The sequence below is a fragment of the Paramacrobiotus metropolitanus genome, unplaced genomic scaffold, assembly GCF_019649055.1.
Source record: "Paramacrobiotus metropolitanus isolate TYO unplaced genomic scaffold, Prichtersi_v1.0 Parri_scaffold0000012, whole genome shotgun sequence".
Lineage (NCBI taxonomy): Eukaryota > Metazoa > Tardigrada > Eutardigrada > Parachela > Macrobiotidae > Paramacrobiotus > Paramacrobiotus metropolitanus.
The window spans coordinates 993705-1021534 of NW_026570232.1; the positions used below are offsets into that span (position 1 = coordinate 993705).

The 27830-nt window shown below is 41.2% G+C and overlaps 1 protein-coding gene across 7 annotated transcripts; it reads left to right on the forward strand.

Annotated features, from left to right (window-relative positions):
* On the forward strand, positions 1-27672 carry LOC129583872 (histone-lysine N-methyltransferase PRDM16-like). Of its 7 annotated transcripts, none has more exons than XM_055475875.1 (7): positions 1-395; positions 11195-11613; positions 16909-17028; positions 21566-21713; positions 24958-25120; positions 25488-25840; positions 26074-27672. In XM_055475875.1, exons 1-7 carry the CDS (start codon positions 362-364, stop codon positions 27399-27401), a joined length of 2565 nt encoding a protein of 854 aa, XP_055331850.1. In that variant the 5' UTR covers positions 1-361; the 3' UTR covers positions 27402-27672. The 7 variants fall into 7 exon arrangements, with proteins under 7 accessions (XP_055331850.1, XP_055331851.1, XP_055331852.1 ...); XM_055475876.1 differs by lacking the exon at positions 1-395 and adding an exon at positions 1147-1469; XM_055475877.1 differs by lacking the exon at positions 1-395 and adding an exon at positions 10634-10771.
* The last annotated feature ends 158 nt before the right edge of the window (positions 27673-27830 follow it).

Genomic DNA, 27830 nt, shown 5'->3' on the forward strand with positions numbered 1-27830 from the left:
GTCTACTGTAATTCACATTCTGAGAATTCAGCGCATCTACACTAGATACGGCTTAAATGATTATTTCATTTTAGTCACAATTTAAATTTGGTCTTTCTGGCACAGTTTGAGAAGACGCATTTTACCGCTTACGGCTACATCTTGCAAAGGGAAGGAGCCATCGAGACTGTCGTTTGTCGACTCTGTTAAACAGGACAGTAAGTTACGGCTTTGTGGAGTCATCTTCCGGTCGGTTTTCAGTTTGTGCCGTTCCCGTGGATGCGGCCGTTTGACAGTCTTCGGCACATCGATATCTTGTTTCACCCACGTCGTCGCCGAGTGGAAGGGCAGGACTGGATCGTCCTGGGAGAATCGGATCCAGATGCAGAAACTGGATTCGCATCAGCATTTTCCTGGTAAGGTGGCTAGAAAAACGCTGGGTCAACGTAAGAATATTTCTGATGGTTCCGTATATAAAGAACGGGCACGTGACTGTGCTGTGAACTGTTGAACACGCGCACGTCAGCACGTGATACTTACATGGCTGTAATGTTAATATATGTATGTGAAGCATATTTGACTTTTTTAAATGTAATATTATAAAAGTTGATGTACCATACATTTTTATATAATTAACGTGTGTTGTATGCTGTAAAATCTGGAATTTTGAAAAAATTGTGAGTAAGATTTGTTTTTTGAAGAAATTCAGCCGATTTCTGTGCGTGTAAATAAGTATTTAACAGAAAATCACCGTTAAATGAAACTATGATTTGTTTCATTCACACCTGTTTGTAACTTTCACAACTAAAGCTGCTGCTGCGAGACTACTTAATGCCTTACGGAATTCTGAAGATTATTGTGGAAAAAACTACTTGTCTTTTGTAACTGTTTGTAAGTGGGAATTCTTTAGTTCCGCGTTTTTTGTAGCTGCGATTTGTATTTGCAAACTTATTTCAGGACGCATCGAACATTTTAATTTTATTAGTCTAATGATCTAGATTTAAGAAATTTGAGTTGTTAAATTGAGTTGTTATGTTGTTAAAGCATTTTGCCTCATATTTTCGTCTGCATGACCGGTCGTTAAAGATAAGGATGTTTGACATAAAAACGAGCGGTATCTGTCAAAAGGACTGTGCCTTATGTCGTGTCAGCGCTGACAAATATGTTCATAAAACCCGGTACATGTCCATATGATCATATCATATCTAAAGTAATTATGGATTATATGTAGCGGGCGAAAATTGATGCTCCCTGTGCAGACCGCTTCGAGTGCGGTCTTTGTATGCGTAGCTGTTAGCAAATGTTTCGTTTGAGATATTTTGTCGAGCCCATATTCCAGAAAGAAGATATCTTGGCCAATTTATGTACCTGATAACCTAGGACAATATAATCCCGGATGGCCATTTTTGACTAAACATCTGTTCGTGTTGTATATGTCAAAGTGTCATAAATATGCGGCAATGCACTGCAATTTTGGCGAACGTCTTCCGGTAAATTAACTATTAAGTTTAGAGGCGTAAACAAGGACTTCTAATAACTGGAATAATTCGATACGATTGTTTTTCTTCGATTGTTCAAATTGTTTTTTGTTCTTGGTAAACGAATTTTCAGTTTTGATTACTTCACCCTGTAAAATTGTAAATACTTATATAAAGTGATTATTTGGCACTAGCGAAAGTAAAGCTTTATACACAACCCGTAGCTAGGGTTATGTTTTTAATTTGGGTGTTGTAGCGTGTGTTTTGTTGTAGCTAGGGTTATGTTTGGTAAGCAGCTTTTTGTTAGTTTTTGTATTGACAATTTAAAGCGCCGAAAATATTGAAAGGTTTTCAAGTGCATTAGAGCTAATGGCAGTTAATCAACGAGTGTAAATTAAACCCATTTAAATCACCGCTTTGCTTGGGTGATTATTGGAAGATTGAACTGATACATATCTCACTTAACAGCTACCGCCTATTGTACTGACGACAGTAGCGAAATGATGATGGGCTGCATAAAATGAGCAATGCGCATCAAACGCACAGTGGTCAATCGCGTGCCGTTTATTAAAAGCTAATGAGGGGAGATAATCCTTTTCACTCCTCTCCTTGTCCTTTACCCCTAACTGCCGTCAGAAGTCTCTTTAACGTACAAAATGTATTCATTTTTGTGACTTGAAACCTATATTTTTTAATACGCAACGTCTGATTTTCTATTATTGTAAAAGAACTGACAGTATTTTAAAAGGTTATTGTTACCGGCATCTACCGCTGCAATTTGTCGACGTCAAGAACAAAATGTGTCGTGAAATATGTATTGATTATGCATTTACTTGATGAGCAAATTATACCAAATGTCGCTCTGTGAAACATAAATAAATGAAAAGTTTATCAGATCAGCAGATCCCAGCTGGATAGTGCTAATGAGGACACGGTAATAAAGTAACCCGCGGTGTGTTGTTATATTAGGATTTTGACGGACACATCAATGCCCTTCGCCACAGGGGTGCCTTTTTATTTCACCATAACTGCCATCTTTATTATCTGTTCACTCCGGAACAGTAAAATTAGCCGCTTTTAACAGTCTGCAGAAAGCATTCATTGATTCTCCGTGCGGAGGTGTCATACGCGCAATCTCCGTAGCTGAAAATAAGCTTATTACGATATTCACAAATTGCCAACTTCGTTTCGAGTTTTTTTAAAATTATCGCCTAATTGTTGTCTTTGCGAGGTTTTCGGAATTACATATATTGATAGTTTTTTCTGATAAATTATTTTAATTTCAGAAGGCAGTTAATTAGATTATGCACGAAATCGAAGTTAGTGAAATTAGCCTTATAGCGCATTGTCGAAATTACAGTACGAAATATAACTGATTTATTATTAAATCTCTACTCCTACTCGTAGATGAAAACAGTTATCGTGTTGTTGTCTGGAGGAAGAATGTGCCTTGAAAAAAATTTGCTGAATTGGCGTGAATCTTATTCTATCAGCATCGCATCGTACAAGCGAGGCAGATAAATGCGTTTGTATACTTCTGTCAATGATGGTGTGACATTCCTTGTTGTGATACATAGCGGATGTTTCGATAAGCGTCCTAAATAAGCTGTTAGAAAAATGTAAGTGTGGCTAAAGTGATTATTTATTTAGCATGTTGGATATTAGTATTTGTCACTCTGCACCAAAAGGTGGAATTTTTTGTTGACGGAGGAGACCGACTCTCCGACAAGAAATGGCACTGTAACTGCTGAGCTATTGCAAGGTCACCCGCTGCAGTGATTCATCAATGTGTTGCGGTGATCCGATTCCGTGCCATCCGTTTGATGAGCCTATTGTCATCGTGCATTAACCTTGAGTGGATGTTGACTGGAAATTGTCGCAACATTTAGTATTTATTGCCGCTTCCTTTAAATTAGGGATATATTTTTTGCAGACTGCTTGCATAATGACATGCGTTATGAAATGCCTGAGTTTTGTGCATACTGTGTATCATGTTGGAGGTAATGCTGCTGGTGCACAGAAAATGTTGTGCGGCTTTTACCGGCATGTGAAAAGTGTACGAGTCAGTCAATTAAGTTTTGCAGATGCTGTTACTAATAAAATGCCGACGCTGTTGGTGTGAATCGTGGCGTGATAAAACGAATCAGATTTAGATGAATAAGTGAGTATTAAATATCTGATCGGGATCAGTTCATCTTTAGTCAAACACCTGCAACCCCCAATTTTTCATATTAGAGTCTGCCTCAAATCTGAAACAAAGTTAAAACATTTTATCAGTTTATGTATCTGTATTTTATATAAATGTTTACGTATGAAGTATAGTTCGAGAAATTAATGTTTTCGCATTCCACAACCACCATAACACCCGCCCGGTGCCGTATTTATAATTAGTGGCGAGTCACTGGCGACTCTGCATGCTGGGAGACGTAGTCGATTGCGGATGCGATCGTTGACGTGGTTAATGGGGGAGAAGCAAATGGGGAAGATTGATGGCAGCCGGGGATAGGCGCGCGCTAATGTCTGCCGCTAGGCTCTGTATTCTGTACATTACTGTGTACGTGTGCGTGAATGCAGCAGAGAGGAAGATGCGGGATAAATCTTGGATAAGAGCTTAGCGTGCAGCGTTATTGTTTGGTGTGGCGCGGAGTTAGCGCTAAGGCTTCCGCGATGGGCCGGGGATGATGGTGCTGGCGAGTTTAAATAGTGTCAAATTCAGATAGCAAAACAGATTGTAAGCCTTCATGCAGCTTCTCCGTCGCGCCATGACGCTGTTGCGCGTCTACTTCCTGTGGTGAATATTGCGCGGGAAAGACCCACACTGAAAATTGTTAAATGAGCTGACACTATCCAGCTCCGTTTACTGTTAACCGAGAAAGGCGGATTATCACGCAGCAGTAGAAATCCGAGATTTGGAAGCTTCCCGATATCTTTACAGCGTAAAATTAAAATTAATATTCGAAACAGCTATGTGCATTAATCTGTATTTACATCATCCAATATATTGTAACTCACTTCTTGTTAACGTTTTTACTGTACTTATATTTATAGTCACGATACATTAACAAAGTTGTATTTTATAATTTTGGTGTGCTTGTTGGCCTATAAACTTTTCATAATATTATATTGCACATACAAAACTAGAGCATACATACTGCCGGCATCCTGCCAACCGAAATTATCGAGCTTGCCATCTAGATGCTACATTAGCCTACATAATACATATGTTGTTATCGTTATTAGAATTTGTAGTTTCATGGACATTGTACAAAAGTTCAAATTCGTATTTTTAGAAGCTATATTCGCGCTCAGCTCGTCGGATAGATGAATATCCTGCTAACACAATAAAAACGAAGATACGCAGTTTTCGTCGCGGATAGCGGCGCGGTTAATAATAACAAAAACAGACCGTATATTTCCTCCCATGAATACGGTCGTGATGTTTCCACTGTAAACCAGTTGTATGGTTGCGGATGCAAGCCTGATTTGAGAGCCGGCGCATTTTCCACGTGAGATACAGAGCGCAGCGTGTTTGAGAGGGGCGAGAAAATCTTTTTCTGTATCATATATGCATTATTGTGTGTCTGTCACACTAAAGCGCTTTTTGAATCGATATGGAATATAATAAAAGAGAAATGAAGAGCATGGATTTGCTTTTTGTCCGTGATTTGTTGATCTAGCCCGGGTGATTTGAGCGGTTTTCTGGTTGAATATGTCAATGACACTAGAAATATTTCCTGTATTTCCATTAAAATGCTATTGCTGTCTTGCGGTGTAGGATATGCTGTCACCTGATGAAGTGTTGGTTATTCCGATTATATTCTCGCTGAAAGTATCTCAGTTGATTGCATTCGGTCAGATCGAGGGAAGCTTTATATACGTGTACACCTACTGCTAGCGCACATATATATTATAATATATTAAACAGAACGCGAAACGTATTCACGTCAGAAATCAGAACAATTGTAGCGAAGGTATTTACATTGAATATTTACTTTTGTGATCGACACAGGGCATTATTAAGTTGGTCCAACAGTTTGTCCCTCATCAACAGGTGTGAATTTTGGTCGGAGAATTGATGATGATTAACTGAAGTAACCTTCTTTTTATTGTTGGGCGTTAACCGCACTTCCATATTGTTTACCGCTTACAATTAGGTGTGCAGACTTCCATGGCTTGTCATGGTCCAGTTGATCATTCAGTTTTACGGAACTGTTTGTGTCTTAAAATTCCATTCTATTTTGTCGCCAAATAGTAATAATAATTGTCGCCCGCATTATAAATAATGTCGCATCCCACTCTCATGCATGGGACGTTGTTGTACTCGTAGATTCTAAACTCACTCCTTGCTTAGGAGTATCGGCACTCAGCATCGACCTCTCTGATCCATTTTATGCATTAAGTTTAAAAATTTACATACAGAAGGTCAATTTTACAATGTATTGTTCTTACTGTTGTTTCAAAATTGTGGCTGTAGCTTTATAATCCGAATGTTATGAGGTGAGATTCATGGCCACGACTATTCCGAGTGTACGTACTGAAGTGTATATAATATTTACCTCGGTAGCGGGTACACGTCATGTGGCGATAATTACAATAATGAGCTGTTCGTGATTTTTAATTATTCCAAATGCTCTGTATGTATGTTCTAGGTTAGTCAGGGTGCCAGTTAAGCACTCTTTCCATGCAGTAATGGCGAAAATATGAAAAGTGTATCATACCGGTATTGAGCGTATAAGTAGCAGAAATCAGTATGAAAATTGCTTTCTGGCTGTTTGATGTACACTGTACATATAGCGACGGGGGAAAGCCCACATATACTACCGTAGTATTCGGTAAGGTTTCCATGCTGCACTCTACTTTACTTTATCTTAATATTGCACCGTACGTAGAAACTGTAAAAAATTAATTCTTAATTAATTGCATCATAATGGTCATGGTACGTTGTCTTGCTTATTACTGGGTGCTAGTTACAATACGTACTATGAAATTTTCTACTGATTGATTATATCTCAAACATGATCTGTATTGCGTATGTGCATACTGAATTTCTGTTTGGAAATAAGCTCACCGTGCTAACCATAAGATATCACAAGAAATTATACGACCGCTGTAACATAATAATTATTGTAATGTTGTGCGACCGCAGCTGTGCAAGCCTTTGACTTGGGAAAGTTTGGATAGCACTTCGTTAGCAGGCGGAGAAGACATACAAGTGACATGGAGGATGTCAGCGGAAATTGATGATGGGACATTGGTTAGACAGTTGTTGTGTTTGTGTGCGGGGAGATTAATCGCGGCCCGCTCACAATGTGTCATTTTGGAGTATAAAGCCGCGCGTCGGCCATGTTGTTGAAAATGATGGTGAAGAGAAGGGCGGAATGGGGATGTCTGTATCTGGGCTGATCAGTTGAATAGGCTATTAAAGTGCAGCAAAGTTAAATGATTTTGTTGGCAGTAGCAATATGACTTCATCCCGCTCTCGGCGTCAGGGATCAGTGAACTAGGAATGCGAAGAGTATTGCGCCAGAATAGGGCTGAGATTAATTGATGAGACCCCGGGTAACATCGGGTTAAGTGTTCGATTTTTATAGAGGATTATCGTGCTACTTTGCGCGTATCGTTGTGGTGATTGCGACGCGAGGCGGTGATTGATCGTGGTTTAGGGAAGTGATGATTTTCTCATCGCACGATCCGGGGAACGATGAAAAGACACTGGCAGTCTCCTTGGATGCGTCGTCAAATTTTCAAAATGTCAATATATAGCTGCCGGTCGAACAACATCACGTAACATAGTTCTTTCTTTGTAATAATTTAGGAATGGAAAACTGAAGCATATGCGCAACGTAGGAATACTAATAGTCGCAATGTCTTATATTATATATCTGATGCAAACTCTACGAGTACCGTAGCATAATAAGGGGAATATTACATCATAACATTAGGATTTTTATTTTTTTCTTTATTCTAAATTCGTTTTTGCGGTTTGTACATGCAGCGAATTGTAGCGACTATCTAAATGTACAGATACAGTACTTACCACACACGGCCCGAAGGCATGTGTACGAATTATATTGTGGCCATTAATTGTTCAGTAGTCATAAAGTGGTAGAGCAATTACCCTGATCTAGCCTAATTGTTCCCTTTAGCTTGTTAAGATGAGCTCAGTGTTTGCGTAAGGAATTTTTGTGTCCTCAACTGTCCACCTGTGGGAAAAAGCTGTCTGAATAACGGACAGCAAGGGCGAACAGGTGCACACGAGGACAAGACAATACAGTACTTATATGTATCCAGAAATGCGAAACCGTTATACATCTGCAATAAGTGCTTAGTAAACAACATCGAAAAAATTTCACACTTCAACAATGAGAATAATAATAACTAGACACAGATAGATACTAAATGTCTTTCGGAAATGGATACTTGCGCTGTATTCTATATATAATTACTCTTGTGTACAGCTAGTATTAAAGGGCACGAGTATCAACGGAAACTGACTAATGGCAGGGTAACCGCTACCAAAAATTGTAACTAGGTGCTTTTCTCAGTTTCTATCTGTTTCGTGGAGTTTTGCAAAATCGATAACGAACTTCGTTTATAAACATAACTACGTGCTAGCAATGGAAACCTGCTTAAATCCTAATGAATCACTGAATTTTGGCATCCTTATTAGGACATCTTCTTGCACCAGTTTCACGTATCAGCTTCGGCACGATTTCTAATTATAGCGCCTTCAAATGTTATCTTTATTTACGCTTTCGTTCAGGTGAACCACTTATCCAAGGTTCGTATTCATCAATGAACTTTGAAGATCTGTCAGCACTCGGTTTGCTTTGCTCTAAGACCCTAAGACATCTTTAATTTGCGACCGCATGAGTTGCGCTAAAAACGTTTCCCGGGTATAAAATACGTTGGAAACTCAGTAATTATTTTGAATTACTATTGCTTATACGGCTGCCGGTTGGTAGTGTAATATGAACAATTACAGTACTTAATAAAGATTTTAAGCAGTTTTTCTACGACAGCAGCACAGAATCAGTTACTGAAATTCAAGATTCAGCAGAATCAAGTAATCGAATGTTGAACAGATAGGAAAAAGCATGAAATGCCGTCTACGGTATGTTTAGGCAAACGTAAAGTACGATGCAAGTATCAGGTGGAGAGAATATTTTATGATGGACTGGCGTGAATTATCCCATCCGTTGATATGAAATTCCAGGGCTATTATCTGCCCCCAAACCACACATAATACAGTTCTGCTCATATTTCCTGTCCTCGTCAACCGGAATGTCTTGACAAAGGACATCGGTGTAGGGCTGTTTAAGAGGATACTATCGATGGAATAATATTTGCGTAATGCTCATATTTTTGGTGCCTTATAAGCGGCCTGGTATTTGCTGTTAGGCCGGCTCGCATATGGACCCTGCCAGTATGTGTGACAAGATAGGCCTCGATTGACGAGGCTATTGCGGCAGGTTGAATTACGCCGTGTCCACAGCGCTGTTCACCATCTGTAATATGCTCGCTTTTGACAAGGATATTTATTTTCTTGTCTATCAATAAGTAATCATTATTGACCGCATACTCGTGCGTCCTTCTGTGCATGCGACCCCGTTAAATGTTTGAATCAGCGCCGAATCACGATATTTTACGATACAGGAAATATCTCTTATTTTCGTGGATTGGGTGTAAAAGCGCTGTACACGGAATTAGCGTATGCTTGTTTGCTGAAAATGCATTACCGGTAATCAGTTACAAGACCAAGGCTAAACTTGGAGAACACCGGAAGGATGGTGGTTGGGAAAACTAAAAAATGTAATATAATATCCGGATTCGCAAAAAAATTATGAACGAAGCGCAATGAAGTAGTGTCACCTTTTGGTTATCAGCGGAATTTATGCTTTTGCAGCAGATAAAAAGTTATGCGGTTAAATTTATCTCCTTCGTGCAGCAGTGCGAGATGAGCTTATTGAACAAGTATCTGAAAGGTCATGGTGGCGTTATTTAATTCGGCATTGAAGAGACGGATTACAACAAGACAAGCTGCACTAACGTTTGCGTAGATACGTTTGCTCGGTGCGTAATGGATGGTTAATCCGGTTGGGAAAATATCGCGAATAAAAGAGAGATGCGAGTGGAAAGAGTGGCAGTGTATTACGCAGCCAGCGAGGGGGGCCCGGCTTTGTGGATTAAAAATTTTAATCTTTTCGCTGTGAAGATCGCTGTCTGCGGTGTTTACCAGCGCAACCTGAAAGACACTCAGTGTGTTTATGCCAACTACTCTAAGCTGTACAAGAGCAGGAATCAAAATAATAACACTAGCGTCCTTCCTTGAATGTTCAATTGTCCATCGGTATTTTTCATCAATAGGGGGATTAATGCTTAACATGGAGAAAATACTGTCTTGGGTTACAACGTTTTTTCGCCATCGCGCGGTACTTCTGAATGGACACTGCTTAATACAAACTGCTGATTCAACCGGAAGGTATAATCAGGCATCCGTCGTACAACACGTGGCCATTATTTGAGTGTTATAAAGAAACCTTTGGTGCTTCTTGTTTGCGTAATGCATCTGGATGATCATTATCTTCTCTACAATATAAACGCGAAAAGGTTTAATACTTAAATTCTGGCTAGCTTTCTTTAGGATTACGCATTGTTAAAAAATGATTAAGCATGATACTGACATTTCCAGCAAACCATACTTGCGCTACCTTGCCATGTACCACCTGCAGTATTAATTATTTTAGGCTAGATAATAGTAGATATATTAAGTAATTTGTATATGCAGTACGATTATATAGACATAGTAAACATAGATATATTTCTACTCCAGTTTGTAACAAAATTATTGTGGTAAGATTTGCACGTGCTTTAGCAGTGCATCAATTTCATAGTTCTATCTGTTGTCGTCATTTTTGCAGAAAAAATAGTTTTGGATTCTGCCTTCGTAACGTCCCTGCAGATAATCAACCCACAGGTGCTAAATATTTGTATTGATATCTTGTTTCCATCTACAATTAGTGCGGTTATTGCAGTGCTTAATCACCAACAAAAATTTAAATAATAGCACCCGAGCTTCACTGCTACAGTATCTGAGAGGTAATTTGCAAGCGAATCTGTGTCATTGCTTCGTTGCATAACCGAATACTGCCGGTGAGCGACTGTGCGGTGTACAAGCCGTGTCAGACTGCGTACCAGGCTATAAAACATCTTTATTATTTTAATTCGCCCTTTTGTATCAAAAGCTGCACAGCAAGTGTTGATCTGGCGAAAACGCAATAAACAAGCGGTTGAAAACTAGTCAGCTATTGAAAGTAAGTGATCTGTTGGGGAAGAAAAACTCTCGTGCTGGCGTTGTTGATGATGAATAGATCGTATATGGCTGTAAAACAGGCTCAAGTGGTTAGACGATGTCAAAAGTAAAGCATTTTGTTGTATACCGGTACATACATTTTAAAATCACTGCCCCCACCATACGAATATTGCCGTGCTCTTCAGCAGCCACATGTTGCCGGCAAATGCCGCTGGTCAGATTGTCGCAATATTCGGGTATAATTCGCGCGCGCAGGGTTATTTTCATTGCGGTTCAACGCAGAGGATGCCGCTAAGAGAGCCGAGTGTACCGTGTACATAGTGGTGGTGGCTGTAAAGTGGTTATTTGAGCCGTCTCCTTGATTGAGGTGGTATATACAATCGCGACGTAAGACGCACTGTCAGATCGGTTGGGCTTTTTATAGATTCCGCTTGTTCGCCTCTTCCTCCTCTTGATCAACAGATTGAGGACGAGGCCGTCGATGCGGCTGATCTAACAGATGACAACAACGACAACAGCCTCATACGCATACGACACTTGATGTCCAATTATAGCGCCATCGTACAGCCGCCGGCATCGTCGTCGTCGTTGTCGAACAGCAGCAGTAGCGAGGCAATGCGGCCTCATCATCAGTCGCGGGTTCACCAGGTTGCCGATGAGAATTCCGTTGGCGTGCCGGATGAACTGGAAGTGAAGGAGAGCCGTGTGGCACCCGGCCGAACCGGCATCTGGACCAGGTGTGACGTCCCAGCGGGAAGCATGTTTGGACCGTTGATGGGCAGTCTGCTGCCCGGCGCAGGACTGGACGGAGCAGCGGATGCCAGTGGAACGAAAAACTGGACGGTAGGTCCACGATCTGCTTTCTGTGCGAAATAATTGTACTAAATTTCCTCAACGAATTTGCAAAACATTTTCTGTACGTACGTAATAGTTATGCCGAATTAGTTAAAAGTTATGCCGAATTCGATTCGTGCATTCTGACGAGTGGACTGTACTGTATATAGCGGCAATTACAGGTCTAATGTGTGAACTAACGTTATTGTAAATCACATGGTGATATCGGATGCCCTTGGTATGAAAGTTTTTGCGACAATTGTAAAAAGCTTGTTTCTATTTTTATCACTTTAAACTCCAATCAAACAGCCTAATATCGGTGTGCCGCTGAGTGTTATTGTAGGTTGTCAATGTTTTAATTTTTAAGTACGTAAATTATTTGAAGTTTTTCCCATTCTATAGAGTTTACCTTTTATTATCAAGTTATTACTGTTTGCGTTTAAGAACCGTGTTTTGCAAAATTTAGAACGGCACCGCGTTAATAGCTGTTACATGCACTTCCATTTTACAAATTTGACGCTTTGCTGTTTGTCTGTCGAAGCTGAACAGCGACTTATGGAACATTACTCGATATGACCACTGGTTAGTTAATAGTTATTGATTGATATCTGCGCGTTGGATACATGCATGGCGTGTTGCGCCGGCTGCTGCCGCGCAGCGCAGCTATAGCGGTCATCTTTTGGCGATCAGCCGGCACAATATCAAGGTTGACAGTTATTGCTGATGATGTAGCGATGAGAAAGTGATTTTATGGATGTTCAATAGGGCTATGAGCAATTATTTGTCACAAATTTGTGCAGCTGTACAGATATGCGGTGTGTGTCCGTAAGTGGAGGCACTGGTTATGAATAATTGATAATTTAAATATAACCGTTGTCTGTGTGAACGGGGCGTAATATTGGGTGGCAGGAGTGCGCGGCGGATGGAAACTGGATCACTTGTTAGATCTACCGCCTTTGACAATTTTACCAGCACATACACAGACACATATTTCTTCATCATTCCGTTGTGGCTCATTGACAAAGTGATAGGATGCTTTGTAATGCCACATCATTTCTCGCAACTGACGGAGCTTTTGGGTGATCCGCTTTGTGCACTTTAAACTTGCCGCTGTATGGCACGCTCGCTTCTCCAGGAATTTAAAGAGGAATATTTTTCATAGTGTTAGGGTAAATATTTTTTATAATTCGTTATTCATTCATTTGCACAACGGCATACTAGCAGACGTGCCCTGTATTGAAGCACCAATGAAAAGTTTGTGGTTAATCAGCGTTGTAATCAATGATACTTATGATACTATGGATGCGCGTACGCCGTCTGCTACTCATCCTCGCATAATCCGTTCTTTCGGCGGATTTTGCAGTGCACCGCAGTGCATGAGAAGCCCACCAGGAAACTATCCTTACACAATTCACTGATCCGCATTAAGCGTAACCTACATTTTATTCAATATAACAATCCGTTTATAATGGTGTATCTGTAACTTCTAATCCAAACGATTGCGCTCGACCGGAAGTGATCTTGTGAAAATCTCTGCTCTTTCGCATCTAACGGCGAGCATTGATAGCTAGCTTGCTTCAAGTGCACATAGTTTAAACGCACCAGATATATGTCGCAGTTTAATTTGGCTTGAACATTCCAAAAGCTGGATCTAACAATTTAACCGACACTGCATTTGATAAAAGATCGAGGTTTCCCTAATTTCAAAAAGGGTATTCTAAAACTCCGAACAGGCTTACCTGCTTCGGATTTTCAGAAACTTGAGATAATTACAGATAACTAAATACTGCATTTTATTGTGCGGTCGACTTAATACTTTCATGGGAAATTTGAAGTGTGTACATTCGAGACCCTCACAAAGGTCACCGGCATTGTCCAGCAAGTATGAAGATGTTTCCTTAGAAGGATGTACTGTGTGTGCCAAGTGTGTTGTTATAGCGCGCGGGGAGAAACGATATAAAGTTTACGTGTCGGTCTAGTAAAGCTGGAGAGGAATGGTTTTAAATTGCGCTAATGTCCACATCACCTCAATTTGCCGGCAACGCATGTATCGTGTGTCGTTCTTGTTCTCGTCTCCTCATTGAATTCGCACATCGGCTCATCATGAGTCAAAGAAAGCCTTGTAGTGTTTGTCTTTCCCGCAACGCTACAGATTGCTTCGGACTTTTCCTATACATATCTGAAATTATATCAACTTACATGCTTATATGCAATTGCTTGCAACTTTTAAAGTAAGTATAAAAACGGCGAAACACTTGAGCGTAATGGATGTCTCGTGATGAGGGAGGGAAATCTCTCTCACGCTTAATTAGTCACAATTGTTGATAAAAGCATCCAGACACGCTATGAGAAGCGAATTGTCCCGTAAACTGTCTTCAGGAGAAACGGTGACTATGGCAGGCAGCCGCACTATATATGCAATCATTACCGACGCACACACACATGCACACGTAGGACGGGGCGTAGCCTAATCTCATGTGTCAGGGAGATATGTCTCCTCCATTTAACGGCTCTTCGTGACAATCCTGATGCCGGGGATTATTATGAAGCGGCGCTAGAGCCAGCTGACATCCTTTACGTAGATATGAGAAAATGGGAAGCTGTGAAAAAGGGAACTTAAACGCCGGAAAGAACTCGAGAGATGATGGGGAAGAGGCCGAGAGCAGATGACGGGTGAGAGCACTGACATGGATGACATTCACCGGCGCAAATCTCAGCGGGGAAACAAAGTGCATCGTTGCAAGAGGGACGGCTGGCGATCGAAACTAATCGATAAAACCAGAGTTTTAGTATTAAAACTGTTGGTAATTTACATTTCGCCTGTATTATAAATTTGTTAATTACTTAATTCATTAACAGTTATAGAGCGCTAATTGACCAGAATTTCATACCATCGCAGCCTAATCAGATTTTGCGAGTTGTTTTTTATCAATAACCTAGCGCACTGAAGATAAAATTAAAATTCATTACTCTAAAATAATTTTACTATCTACAGTATACAAAACTTCTGTTTGACCTTTGCCATTTTACTGCTTAGTCATATATGAACAATCTATAATTTAGTATAAAAAACTTTATGGATTCATCCGACTTTCTGATTTCTCCTGTCGAAATGCCAAGGCATCCGGCCATCGTTGCACAGATCACTTTGCACGTCGGCCAGCTCTTCAATCAAGTCCCATCACATCCATACAGGAAATAGTCTTCAAAGGAACCTTTTATGCACTCTTAGGCTTCCTACTCCATCGCGCCCGCTTCTGCGTCTCCTTAGACGAAACCCTTGGTCCACTGTCGCATGTGGAAGGAGAAATCCAATTGTCCCATCGACGCGATATATCTTTCCCTGACTGTCAGCCATAGCGCCAACACAATATATTGAACTAGTTGAAAAGTCCAGCGTGTGTATGTAAAGGAAAAGCGCTGCTTGTTAAGAGAAATTGCTCCATTTCATTAGGAAATCATATGAGGTGAAGGATTTTATTATATTATGATATATGCCGCTATGAAGTAGTTCCCTTTTGCCACGGTGCCATTGGGCGTTGTCGTCTCCCGGTGAACAACGGTTAGATCGGCTGTTGATTGTATGGGAGATTTTCGAGGGGACAACCATTGTTCGGTCAGTGTGCCGCTCAAGTGCGACGCTTAATTGCGCTGATATATCTTTTGATTTTTAATATTGTGTGACGGCGTGTGAATTTAAAATGCCGGGTTTATTCTGTGAATATTACCGGTGAATGAGGTAGGAGTGGTCCATTTTGCTCGAGTAAATAATGACCGTTATATTAGAGTTTTGTCATCGGCCGATATTCAGCAGATACCGGTAGGAGGTAGTTAACTTTCTCTTTGCTGTCACATCGAGTTTTTTACGCAGAATAGGATGAAGCGTAAAGCATCTGAAGTAAGAGAAAATTTAACGGGCGTCCAAGTTACCGGAAATATGAATTCGAAGGAAGACTTTGCAGGCATCCTGTAGCAGAGTTACTTTCGGTTTTACGCGAGGATTTAACAACACATATCGTCATTCCCCTATAATTTGAAGAACATTACGGGTTAAAGATTTTTTAGCCATTAACATTTCCGAGAAGTAAAAGAATTTATCGTTTTTCGCTTTGCTTTTTTCGCAAAGCAAAGCACTCGTATCAGTCGCATATAAATGTACATGGCATAATATGCTGTTGGAAAGATGTGCGGCATTTTTAAAGCAAGTATCTGATAGTGTAGTTTGGCAGTTCTGTTTGTGATTATGACAGTGAATTTGTTCGGCTAAAGTGTGCACTTAACATTAACAACCGCACCTTTAAACCTGATACGCACTCTGTACGGCGCTTATGAGAACAGCGAAATTTACCGCTTCTACATACACAAAGCAATTATTCCCCTTTAAACATATAAACAACGGTTACAGTCATCATCCGGTGTTAATCATTATGGGCCCCCTCATGACTGCTCTCCGGAACAGCAAATCTCCGTACACCTCCGAACCGGCAGTTTAATTTTACCTGTAAACGCATTATACACGATCGTAGCCGAGAATGTTTGCTGATTCGCTCGACAGGTCCCTTCACTCGTATGTCCCGATTTGTCTAGCGGTCATTACAGCGAAGAGGCACTGGACTGCCCGGCAAACGACAATTCAAAGCCATAACACGCCGTAAAAATTACTTGTACAGTGCATCGTGTCATAATCGGCGCATATTTTATGATTATATTTGTGGATTTCCATCAGTAGTGTTAGGATACAAAGCCATCCGCCATCATACGAGCGTTTTGTTTGAACATGGAGCAAATTCCCTTCCTAACATATCGTATCAAATAGAGCATAACCGGGGTCGTATAACTATTAAACGACTATTTCGCCTTCCTTTTCCATCTCTCCGCACGTCGATCTGTAAAGTCATATTGCATCGGAGCGATACCGGACGTTTTTGCATTGAACAGCGCGCCCATATACAGAAGTGTCGGGATTTTAAAATTCAAATCCAGTGACATTTCTCACGATGATATTTTAGTCGTCTCCTCATTTTTTCTTCAGTGAACTCCAATGGTGTGTTGTCGGTTAGCTTTCACGGTTGTAGTCGTGTCAGAAGTGTTGGCTACGCTTCGTGTATAATGTCAGGCTGTTTTTCATAAATTGTACATAGCGGGATCTAATCCATCTGATTTGTGCTTATGCATAAGCCTATCATGAAAACTTAATGTATTGTAGAGCGCTAAGTTTTTCTGTTTAGAGTCAACGAGATACATGTATCTGATCAGCAGCGTTTCGTTCGAAAGTCAGTTTACAGTTGTATTGTTGCGCTGTAGGTGGTGGATTCAGCTGGAAGTTCGGTTGGACGATTTCTCACACAACATCCGCACTGGATGAACGATATTCAAGCCTGCTCTGCACCGAACGCTATGGCCACTCTCCAAGGATTTCAACAGGTAATATTTTACAGTCATATTCTATAAAAAATAGTTTAGTGAAGCATTTTTTTTTTAATGCAACGAAGTAAATCTAAAAAAATTAAATTAAGGTGAAAATAAATGATGTACAGTAACTGCTTTGGACTTATGAAAACTGCCCAATCTAAATAACAGGTATGCTTAAGTGCAGTTATAAACAGCTACGACTATTTCTTTTAAAAGTAGAGGAAGAATTTAGAAGTGAGAAACAGTCGAGCATGATACTGTACAAGTTTTACAGTCCACAATTCCGTAAAGGTCACATTGTCTGTGCATGAGAGAATCTGAGAATGGTTATACTGTATTGAGTGTATACTATTGCCAATCGGGATAGATCAACCAGGGACAACTCAGGTATCCATAAGAGGAATTTATTCGTCTGTATTTGTAAGTTATTGGTGTAACTGCTGTTTTTTTAGCTTTTAAGAAAAATTGCATGGAGTGGCATAACATTAATTTTATTGAAATTTTGTGCTGAATATGGTAGATGATAAATTATTCAATGTCATATAATTATATTATATTAATATTATCCATTACCGTTGTTTGGTGCGTTTGGCGCATCTGATGCACATATGCAGGCATGAGGCCATGCATCCCGTTATCACGCTCAAGTGAACTTAGGAGGTTACTTAATTATGCACTGACAGAATCACAACAATGCCAACCAATTAATCCATCAATGGTAAAATCAACAAGCGCTACACGACTCGTATTCATCCTGGCATTACATCCTTAATAAGCATCAGAGCCTAAACAATGTCCCACCGTGTTTTGCATATGGATGGGCCGTGAAGTTCATTATTTCTCAAGGTGGTCTTTCAAGATAACAATAGCTGCAGCAGCCCTGTATTCTTCTTAAGGCCTACGAAGAATGCGCAATTGAAAACTACTGTTTGCTTGGGATTATTGTCTAACAAATGAAACATGCTGTAGTTATGAACTTCCGTGAAAGATCTCTATGTGGATAATTTTCGTTTCCGAAATTAACACACTCTTCGAAGACATTTTGCTATTTGTTAGAAACAGTGTCATGTCCTTCCATCACGCTCGAATTTTACATCTGTACTCTGTAGTAATCAGGCTAAATCAGTGTAAAAGGGAGCACTGCCCATCGTAGTACAACGCTTGTAGTGCTAGATCAGCACATTTAAGCTAAAATAATACAGTTATACATATAAAGGCAAGATTACCTTGAAACACGAAGAATTCTTTGTTAGACCTAATTTTGTTATATTATCTGTGTAACGCAGACCAAACGCAGTCCATAAGGGTAACACTACGGTGCGATTGCATTACGAGGACGCAGTTATTATCCTGCTCAGGCAGATTAATGCAGTTTCCAGATGTAAATATATCCAGATTTCCAGATCTTGCTGCTTTATTATAATCATACTTCTAAATCATATGGTCGTGAACTTCTTATATGTTGGATAAAAATGGTGGAACTGCAATTTTATAAGATTCTGAAACGATTATTCGTACGGTTTATTTAGCATTTAATGCTATTATTATTGCACCAGAGCAGACACCCCATTCGAATGGGACTTATGGAGCGTTGTGTATTGTAACACTGCCGTCTGGTCGAGAGAAAAAAAAAACTTTAAAATAGTTTTAGTTTTCATTATAATATCCGCATTACGTCGAGTATCTTTACTTCTACAACACTGCGATTAATAAATTAACGAAAGTACAGATTAAGATTTGCAGGGCAGTTTTAGAGTTTTATGAGTGTTATTTACAATCGTTTTCCTGGCCTGCTGCATTATATAATTAATACTATTAATGCTAATTAATAAGGAAATTTAGCTTGCCTGTGAACACATTTATTGTTGAGGAGGTCATCCAGATTCGGTATTACCGTTACTACAGATGTACAGATAGAAGGATACTTGAAGAATTTTGTGTAAAGATACCGTGTAACTTGCAATTTCTGGGATTTGTTTTGATGGTATAGTAAGCAGAGTGTAATCTAATTACGGGTAATGAATAGCCACCCTGTAGACGCTGTACAATGTCCCGAATAGCGAAGTGGCAAGACAAAACATATCTGCACCGTGGAAATCCACGTGCAGCGACGAGGGAAGCCGTGTGTATTAAGCGAATTATCCTGGCCGGTGAGGGCGGTCCTCTGGGAGCCTCCTTGAAGTCAGGTGTTACACGACACTTAAATAGATGATCTCCCTCCGCCCTCCGTGTAGTCCTTGGCCCAAATGGACGCTGCACCGATGTGCCCATATATGCGCGATGTGCGTCTTAATCTGTTAAACGGAGCATTTTCTCCACAGATAATAGGCGGTATTGTTCATGGCTAAGTGTAAAGAGGGGATCAGATGTTAATAAGGTTGAATAGGAAACATGAAATTATCCACACCAAATGGTCAACAGAGCATCAAAAGCGTTTCCCTCGGTAATGCCTAATGTATACATACAGTGCTGCGTACTTGCGCTTAATGGAGTTTCGGGAACATGAATGCCGTGAGTGGAGGGAAACGAGAGAAAATATGTAACATTCCTAAGATGATGGGATGAGAATGGTTGGTTTTGAATTTGCCTTGCGCTTCTGATTAAATACGTACACTTGAGGTGAGGATGGCGTACAGGGCCATAGAAGGCAGGAAGGTTCACATCGGGTTTGGGAGCGCGCTATTGTCCGCTCCAATTAGCGATGTGGATCAACGCCCGATCCGGCCTCCATCGGCGGGTCAGTTTGCACAGATGACCAGTGCATGTGCGGACGTGGAGCGGTGAATTGATGCCGGGATTTATTCAGAGCAGTTTCAGTTGAGAAAGGTTTTTGTTGAAGACATTCAGTAGAGAAAATTGCAAAATGGTGATTGAGTGCGATGAGAATGTACCATACCGGTACAGCGGCTTTGGTGGCAGCCAGCTCAAACTGCAGCGAGATGTTCCGCAACTTCCGGTAAGATCTTTGCGCTTGAAGGTGGTGTAGTACCGGTATTTCTGCGCGCTGTAACTTTTGTTGCATTTTTGTTGATGTTTAATTATGCATTGTAGTAGATCTTGTATGCTTTTTTATTTTGTAACAAAATCACAAGGTCACAGTATTTTCGACTTTACTAGCTCCATGCTTGATAGAATCATGAATGCGAAAACTGTGCGTATATCTTAATAATATGTACATTGAATGTATAAGCAAATTGCAGTGGAAATGTAAATGAGTAAATTACAATACCCTAAAACTTTTTCCAACATGGATTCGTATTCAACTGAAGCTGACGATAGTTACAGTTGAACGATAATTATAGCTTTTATCGAGTATTTAGCGTATTCGGTCGCTGATATTATTTTTAATTAAGTAATGTAGTCGGTTTCTGACAATATGACGTTGATTGTGTTGTATAATATAATTGTCGCATGATTAGCGGTATGATTGACGATCTGATTCACGGCGGATGATAACGCACGAGAAGGGTGTGCAATTAACCTCGGCGTCGAGTACACTGCTGCCGAGTCGGCGATCGCGCGGCAACATTTGTGCATCCGAGTATGTCCGGCGAAGAACACTTTTGTTTAGAATGTAAAATTCTCTCGGAGGGCTTCTCAAGAATATTCATGAACAAGTTCGTTTGCGCCGGTGTATGGAAAGTCGATAGGCTCGTCTGTTGAAGCCACCGCGTATAGCGGAATATACATACATACACTTATGTCCTGTGTATGTGTGTGTAGAAAGGCGAAGAACCTTAAATTAGGCCATCAGGTATTTAGGCCGTTCGCAGCAAGATCGCCGAAGAGCCCAGTGTTTTTTTGTCAGCAAGCGCTCGTCCGAGCGTTCTTCGCTTGTAAAGCAGCTTCTTAATGATGCTCGTCCGTTTCGGCTGACGGTCACGTTCATTGTTATGGGCAGTGTCTCTCTCTCGTACAATCAAGAGTGCATGGATGTCTGTATGATTGTTATGCAACAATTGTATGTACTAACCAAAAACAACCTTGATAGACTTAATAATTTTTGATCGGCATTAAGAAAAATTTTTGATTCGAATCCGATTGGGCCTCTAATGATCATGAGACTATTGTACTCAGGGCGCTGTTTAAAATTTGTGATTTTCTTTAAAAAGTAGTGCGATTTCGGCGGGTCAGGTTTAGTGTGTCGATAGAGAAGCCACTGCTCGGCTGGTGTTCGTATGTTGTGCGTATACCCTGCCTATAACGCGACGTGCCGTTGATTTACTACAGTAGTACTTTTTCTCAAAGGTATCTCTTGTTTCTTGTTAACATGTAGTAGCAAGACGGCTACTTAATTAACGGCTTTGTTCTTGTTTAAAATTTAGTCAAAGAATATCAATTAGTTTGCATTAGACCGGTAGACCGTAATTATACGACAGGCATATATCAGGTTACACGATGTGCAGTGCATCCGTGACCTGACGTGTTATGTAACGCTCACATCACCGCATCGTGTACTGGCGGTAGCTTTATTCGCGATGTGACATTAATTATGCAGGACTGATGAAAGCGCGTAATTAACGATAATATTTTGAATGTTTTTCGGCAGATCTATGTAAAGACACTCCGTGACATTACCGGACACGATGAGCTGACGCTTGATGCGGCGCGGAAGAACAGCGTGCAGATCTCGGCATCCAAGCCCGTCTCGGGGTTTCTTTGGGATCAGAATGTAGCCTTTAACGGCAATTCATTTGGTAAGTAGATGACGAATAGGTTTTTGTTGCAAACTGATTTCGCGTTTGGTTTTGGTTTGCTTCGTCTTAACAGAGTTTGCATCCGTATGGTCGCAGTGACCTTAACGTACATTCGCCTGTCTAAATTCCTTCTTTAAGCTTATGCGAATGATGTGCACATTTTGTGAAAGAAGGAAGCTATTACCACTTTAAATTTTTTTTAATAGGCAGTTGATGGCCGTATTTATGAAGAACCGCAAAATGGGGGGGGGGGTAAATTTTTGAAAAGCTTTTTCGACATGTAAGATGTGTACACTGCAGACAGTAACTAATACGCGAAAACGAAAGCAGAAGGACTTCAAGCAAGCCAAAAGCTAGTTTCCCCGCTTGATATTGGTTGGCTGGTGGTTGGTTAGTAATTACTCCGTATTTTATATCGCTTCTGAACAACAACAAAGATTGCGTAATCCGCAGAGCACATGTCGTTAAAGCACGAGTGATGCTTTTTATATATCACTTGCAGGTATTCTTTACCTCTTCCTGCCAGAATTCTACTTCTCTCTTCTGCTTGCAGTATGTGCAGTTAATCTAGAAAAGTTTACAAGTGTTAGACACATTTTGTTGTTCACTCTTCGTATGACTGATCTGCTGTACGATCGCGAGCAAAGGTCACCGGATATCTGACAATTGTGAGCTTGTTGGTTTCTGTTTCTTCTGCGTTTTGTCATCGCCAGTGCTATTGTAAGTGTTCCCAAATTTGACTGATGTTTTTAGCTTAAATTAAATAATTTCACATTCGCAGTTTTAAACAAACTTTACCATTCTGATAATGGTTTTGTAAAAGAAGATGTGAATACATCAAGAGCTCTGTATGATTGGTTAATATATACTTCAGCGTTTTGCTAAAGGTATTTTTCGGGTTTCTGTTGTGAATTTGTTCATTATTTTTAGTGTGATTCTTAATACAATTCTATTCTGCGTTTCATACATAATTTAATCTATCATTGCACCGTCATAATACTGTATTATTATCATGCGCTTTCTGCAGTTGCATTGGTCTTTCTGATTCTGACCATATATTCATAATAATTTTAAACAGTCAGTAACAGGATTTTTTTGTACGAGCTGTATAACGGTGCGCTGTATTGAAGCGTCATAACAGCCAACAGGTCTAAATGGCAGGTTTTAAGTTTTACGACAGTGAATAAAATAAAAATGTATTAAATATAATTACTTGTGAGATTAATCTTTATTTGTGAGATTCTCGTCTGTTCATCTATGAGCAAATGATGCGTAGTGGGCTACGAACAAACGTATTAGTCACACTTGCACCACCTGTTGCGCTTCGAACATCCCAGATAGATGGCGATGCGTAATTAAATTATAAAGCAGCAATATGTAATTTAAATTAACCATCGGGTAACGGCAGAAAAACCAGTAAACGAACCAGAAGTAAAAGTGAAACGGCATTAAAAACCGTGTTAGGATGTCAGCGGTTCTCTTGGTAGTAGTTGCTAACAAAATAGTAGTTATGAATTCGTACTGTACAGTCTACTGAAGGTGCTGATCGTGTACTTATTTGTTGTTTGCGCAAACTTCAGTATACACAGTAAAATTTTCGAACAAGCGCCATTAAAAAATTCGAAAGCAGCATAGGAGCTCCTTTACTTCGCGTAGCTGAATATGGTACGATTCCTAAAATGCAAAACAGGGTAATTATACTTCTTTCGGGATTATTTTAACTGAAACAATGTGTTCGCCACGTTTGCAAACTTGTTTTGTGTTAAGTTATCATGTATATAGGGACATATACCTATAATTATATCTTTGTATCACGAATAAGCACGGTTAAAGATACTTTATCTTGTGCTAGAACTTAGAATGGTACTTCTACTATACTAAACTACTAATTATTTCGAAAAATAAAAAGACAAATTAAATTTGTTCCTATTGCAGCTAGTGTGGGTTGCAAAGAAAACGTTTTTTTAAGCTTTTTAAAATGTTTTAATTCAGTGATGATAAGTACTAGATTTTTTTGTTATAGTTTTATGGTGTTTTCTGTATCGTATGCACATTTGTTCGACTGAGACATAAATAAAGTTTTGTATAAGTATGTATAAATCCGTTTTCAAAAGAACTAAAAATTAATTCGCACACATACGTGTGTACACTGGACAACCAACATATTCGCATGTAATTATACGAATAACTGGATGAGTGGCCATGACATTACGTCAGCTCAATCTCATCATTTGGACATATTTCATAATCATCCGATTATGATGGCATTTTGAACGACACCTTCTTCGCTTCTTTACTCGTGCCAGGTTCCGCATCGTCTGCCCACAGAAGTCTTGATGCAGAAAAAACACCGTAGTGTCTGCATCGTTGATTAAAATTACAGCACCATCAGATCTCGATTATGCTGAGCACTTTCACTTTCGTTTGGGCTCATCAAACGGTCGGTATAGCCGCGGGTGCGATGTGACCAAGCGAATGCCGGCGCGATCGAACGATACATTCTTTATTTAATATTAAAATGTGCTGCATGTCTAAAGACTAATTGAATATATTTTTGCCGGAAGCGTTAAATAAGTTGAGGTAGTGCGAGCAACAAAATCACTTACTTATTTAAACTAATTTAAAGTTGACGTTGGTGACTTTCATTGTCTGATAAAAAAATGCAAAGCCCAAAACTGGGTTGCATTTAAAAGCAATTTAAAGCTGTCTAAAGCTGCGACAGGAGTGTAGTTGACAAAGGTGTTTTATTACGATAAATTTATTTTAAAAACTTCTAACCGTGACCTTTTAAATCGCTGTGATACCGGTGCATTGTTGAAATTGTTGTGATGCGAATTGTTTAAAATGCTGTGATTTTTGCTGGCACGTGTTCGCACATCTCAACGTATCCACAGCTTTCTTATGCCGCTGGTGCATTATGAAACAGCATTGGCAGCATGCAAATTGGGGAAAATGTCGCTCATAGCGATCGGAAAATTATACTAATAAACAGTACCAAGTATCTATCGAGGAGTGTCAAACGGGAAGTAGAATTCCGATCCAAAGTGGTAGTCTTATATCATTCGGCATATGTATTAGACGATAATGGTGTCGTCTTGCTTTAACACGGTAGCGGTCACATGCAAGCAGATGTAGCATGATTATTGTTGTGTAATAATAATATAGGTATGCGTTGCTGTGTATTGTAGCATATTTTTGGAGTTTTATTGCTGTTGCTGAACTTCATGGTTAGGCCTGGTTGTAGGAAACGAACGGAAAGGTGACGAAGAGCGTAATCTACTGAGATGCCAGAAGTGCTTAGCCAGGTTCCAGAATAAAGGATCATGGTATCGGCACATCACATCTGAGTGTTCATCCGTTGCTGGAACTGACCAGGAACCGGTCAGTTCACCTGCTGAATCAAAAAGGTATGTATACTTATAATTAATTCTAATTTATCGTTAATTTATATGTTAGCATATGGTTTGTACTTTTAATTTACGCGAAAGCCTAAAACGTTTTCGAAAATTGGTGATGCACCAAATGAAGAAGTGCAATTTGACGTCGATCGCTCCTAAATTAAACTTTATATCTGCCGGTTTTGAAAAATTACATAATATTAAACACCCAGAGCTGATGTGAATTGGATAATTGTACGTAGCACTGAACCCCACCTACTCGGTAGTATTAATACCGGCGCTTTTGACGGATTGTGCAGTTTTTATTTAGTCACTTCCCATTATACTCGTACAATCTGCACAAACTGACACATGAATTAACAATTTTATTGTGCAGGGGATTTTCCGAGGATCCTCATTCACATCACAGCACATCGGAATCCGGTGTGGTCAGCAGCGGGGGCGGTGGTGATCCTTGTGCGGAGCGGCGCCACCAGTGTGAGCAGTGCGAGCGCTACTTCACCGATCCCAGCAATCTTCAGCGCCACATCCGCACCCACCACGAAGGCGCCCGCACCCACGCGTGTGCCGAGTGCGGCAAGACATTCGCCACGTCCAGCGGCCTCAAACAACACACGCACATCCACTCCAGTATCAAGCCCTTCCGCTGCGAAGTCTGCCATAAAGCCTATACACAGTTCTCCAATCTCTGCCGGCACAAGCGAATGCATGCCAACTGCCGCACACAACGTACGTCTCTCTGCAATTTTTTTATCACGAAAATCATACGCAATAAAGGTCAACGCCATGTTGAACCACGGACCGGTGTCTTCAGCTTTTACGCGCGAACTCTGATAGTAAAGGTCATCAGTCGAGATACACGTCGATGTTCAACTTTTTTGTTTACAATTATGAGCAATAAAGATCAACACCGCTTCGAGAACCCCGTCAGCGAATCAGCTGACCGGTGCATTTTTTTGCAGGAACACTAAAGAAACACTTCACCGGTGCGTTTCCGGGCAAAGGACCCCACCCCTATTTACTGTCGCCGACCGGCACGGCCCGCCCCTTTCCTCCCTTCCCCAACTCCTTTCTCCCCAATTTCCCCGGTTTCCTGCAGCCCTTCCCCAGCCTCCCATTCCCACCCGGCATGCTCCCGCACAGCCACACCGACAAGAATCAAAACACCTCCCCTGACCCGGGTGCCCGTCATCCGCACCACCATGCCGTGCACAGCGAATCCGAAGGCGATGAGTTTGACCACTCGGACGACGAGACCGAGCACCCGTACAATCTGACCCCGGGCAGTCACCACCACGACGACAGCATGGCCTACGATCTGTCGCCGCGGCGCGCCAGCTCTTCCCTGTCGGATGAGCATTCTCGCAAGGAGGAGAACGAGAAACCGCTGGATTTATCCGTGCCGACCCGCCCCCCACCGGCCACCATCTTCACCCGTGTCACCAGCCCGAGTTCGGCCCGCAAGACGCACATCTTCGGTGAGCCGAACCAGGAGGAGATGGGCATCTTCCCGTATCCCTTTGGGCCGGGTGGGCGGAGCTTCCTCGGGGGTATCCCGGCCAACGTGCACGAAGAGATGCAAAAGTATCTTGCCATGACGCCGCGCTATCCCTTCTTCAACCCTTTTCTGGCCAACACCCAGCACCCGCCCTTTGATCTCTTCACGCCACGCACCCACGCCCCGCCCGCCGCACCGGCTGCCCCACCGCCGGCCCCACCGGCCGTCCAGGTGCCGACACCGGTGTCCTCGTCGGTGTACAGCGTCGGAGCCAGTCCGACGAAATCCAAAGAGCGCTACACGTGTAAATTCTGCTTCAAGATCTTCCCACGCTCCGCTAATCTGACCCGGCATCTGCGCACCCATACCGGCGAGCAGCCATACAAGTGCAACGTCTGCGGGCGGTCATTCAGTATCTCCTCCAATCTGCAGCGGCATGTCCGCAATATCCACCACAAGGAAAAGCCCTTCAAGTGTCCGCTGTGCGAGAGGTGTTTCGGTCAGCAGACCAATCTCGACCGGCATCTGAAGAAGCACGAAGCCGAGGAGGGATTGTTGACCAGTAAGCCGGCGCGCAACGGGGATATGGGGGTCAGTATGGCGCCGGTGCGGTCGGGAACGCCGTATTCCTCGGAGGAGGAGGAGATGGAGGAGGAGGAAGACGAAGAGGAGTGTGTCAGTGAGAGCTCCGGCCAGCGGAAGGCCGCCGAGGAGGAGGCGGTGCCGGTGACGCCGGTAAAGGTCAACGGCACGGCGCTGCATCCCAAGATGATGCTGAAGATTAACCGATGAATTCATGACAATTTCTTCTAGTTTATTAGTATGGTCTGACCGGCCCCACACATGTAGACGGTGTTTGTGCATTTTTTGTAGATGGTTTTTTTCTCAGCTGATTGGATACGGTGTATTAAGCGCGCTTCTAGTGGATAACGCTAATTTTTCTTTGGTTTTCAATTAATTTTTACATTTGCGCTTTTTAGTTGTTTTTAGTTTGAATTCGGTGCTGAATAATTAATTGACGGCTGCATTGTACCTGTGTTGAACAAACTGGGAATGAATGAAATCTCACCATTCAATCAAATGTGTACGTTGATATAAGTAATTAAATTTTATTATTTGGAACCGAAGAAAGTGCCACGTTGGTAATCTATAGCTATCGGAAAGCACAACTATCGGAAGGAACATTTACCAGTTTGGCAACTGGCATTACGTATTGGAATT

Excerpts from the sequence above, each read along its gene's own strand:
- LOC129583872 (XM_055475875.1), top strand. The coding sequence starts at position 362 with ATGCAGAAACTGGATTCGCATCAGCATTTTCCTG. Across the intron at positions 11,614-16,908 it reads GTGGAACGAAAAACTGGACG|GTGGTGGATTCAGCTGGAAG; the intron begins GTAGGTCCACGA and ends GTTGCGCTGTAG. Across the intron at positions 25,841-26,073 it reads TGCCAACTGCCGCACACAAC|GAACACTAAAGAAACACTTC; the intron begins GTACGTCTCTCT and ends ATTTTTTTGCAG.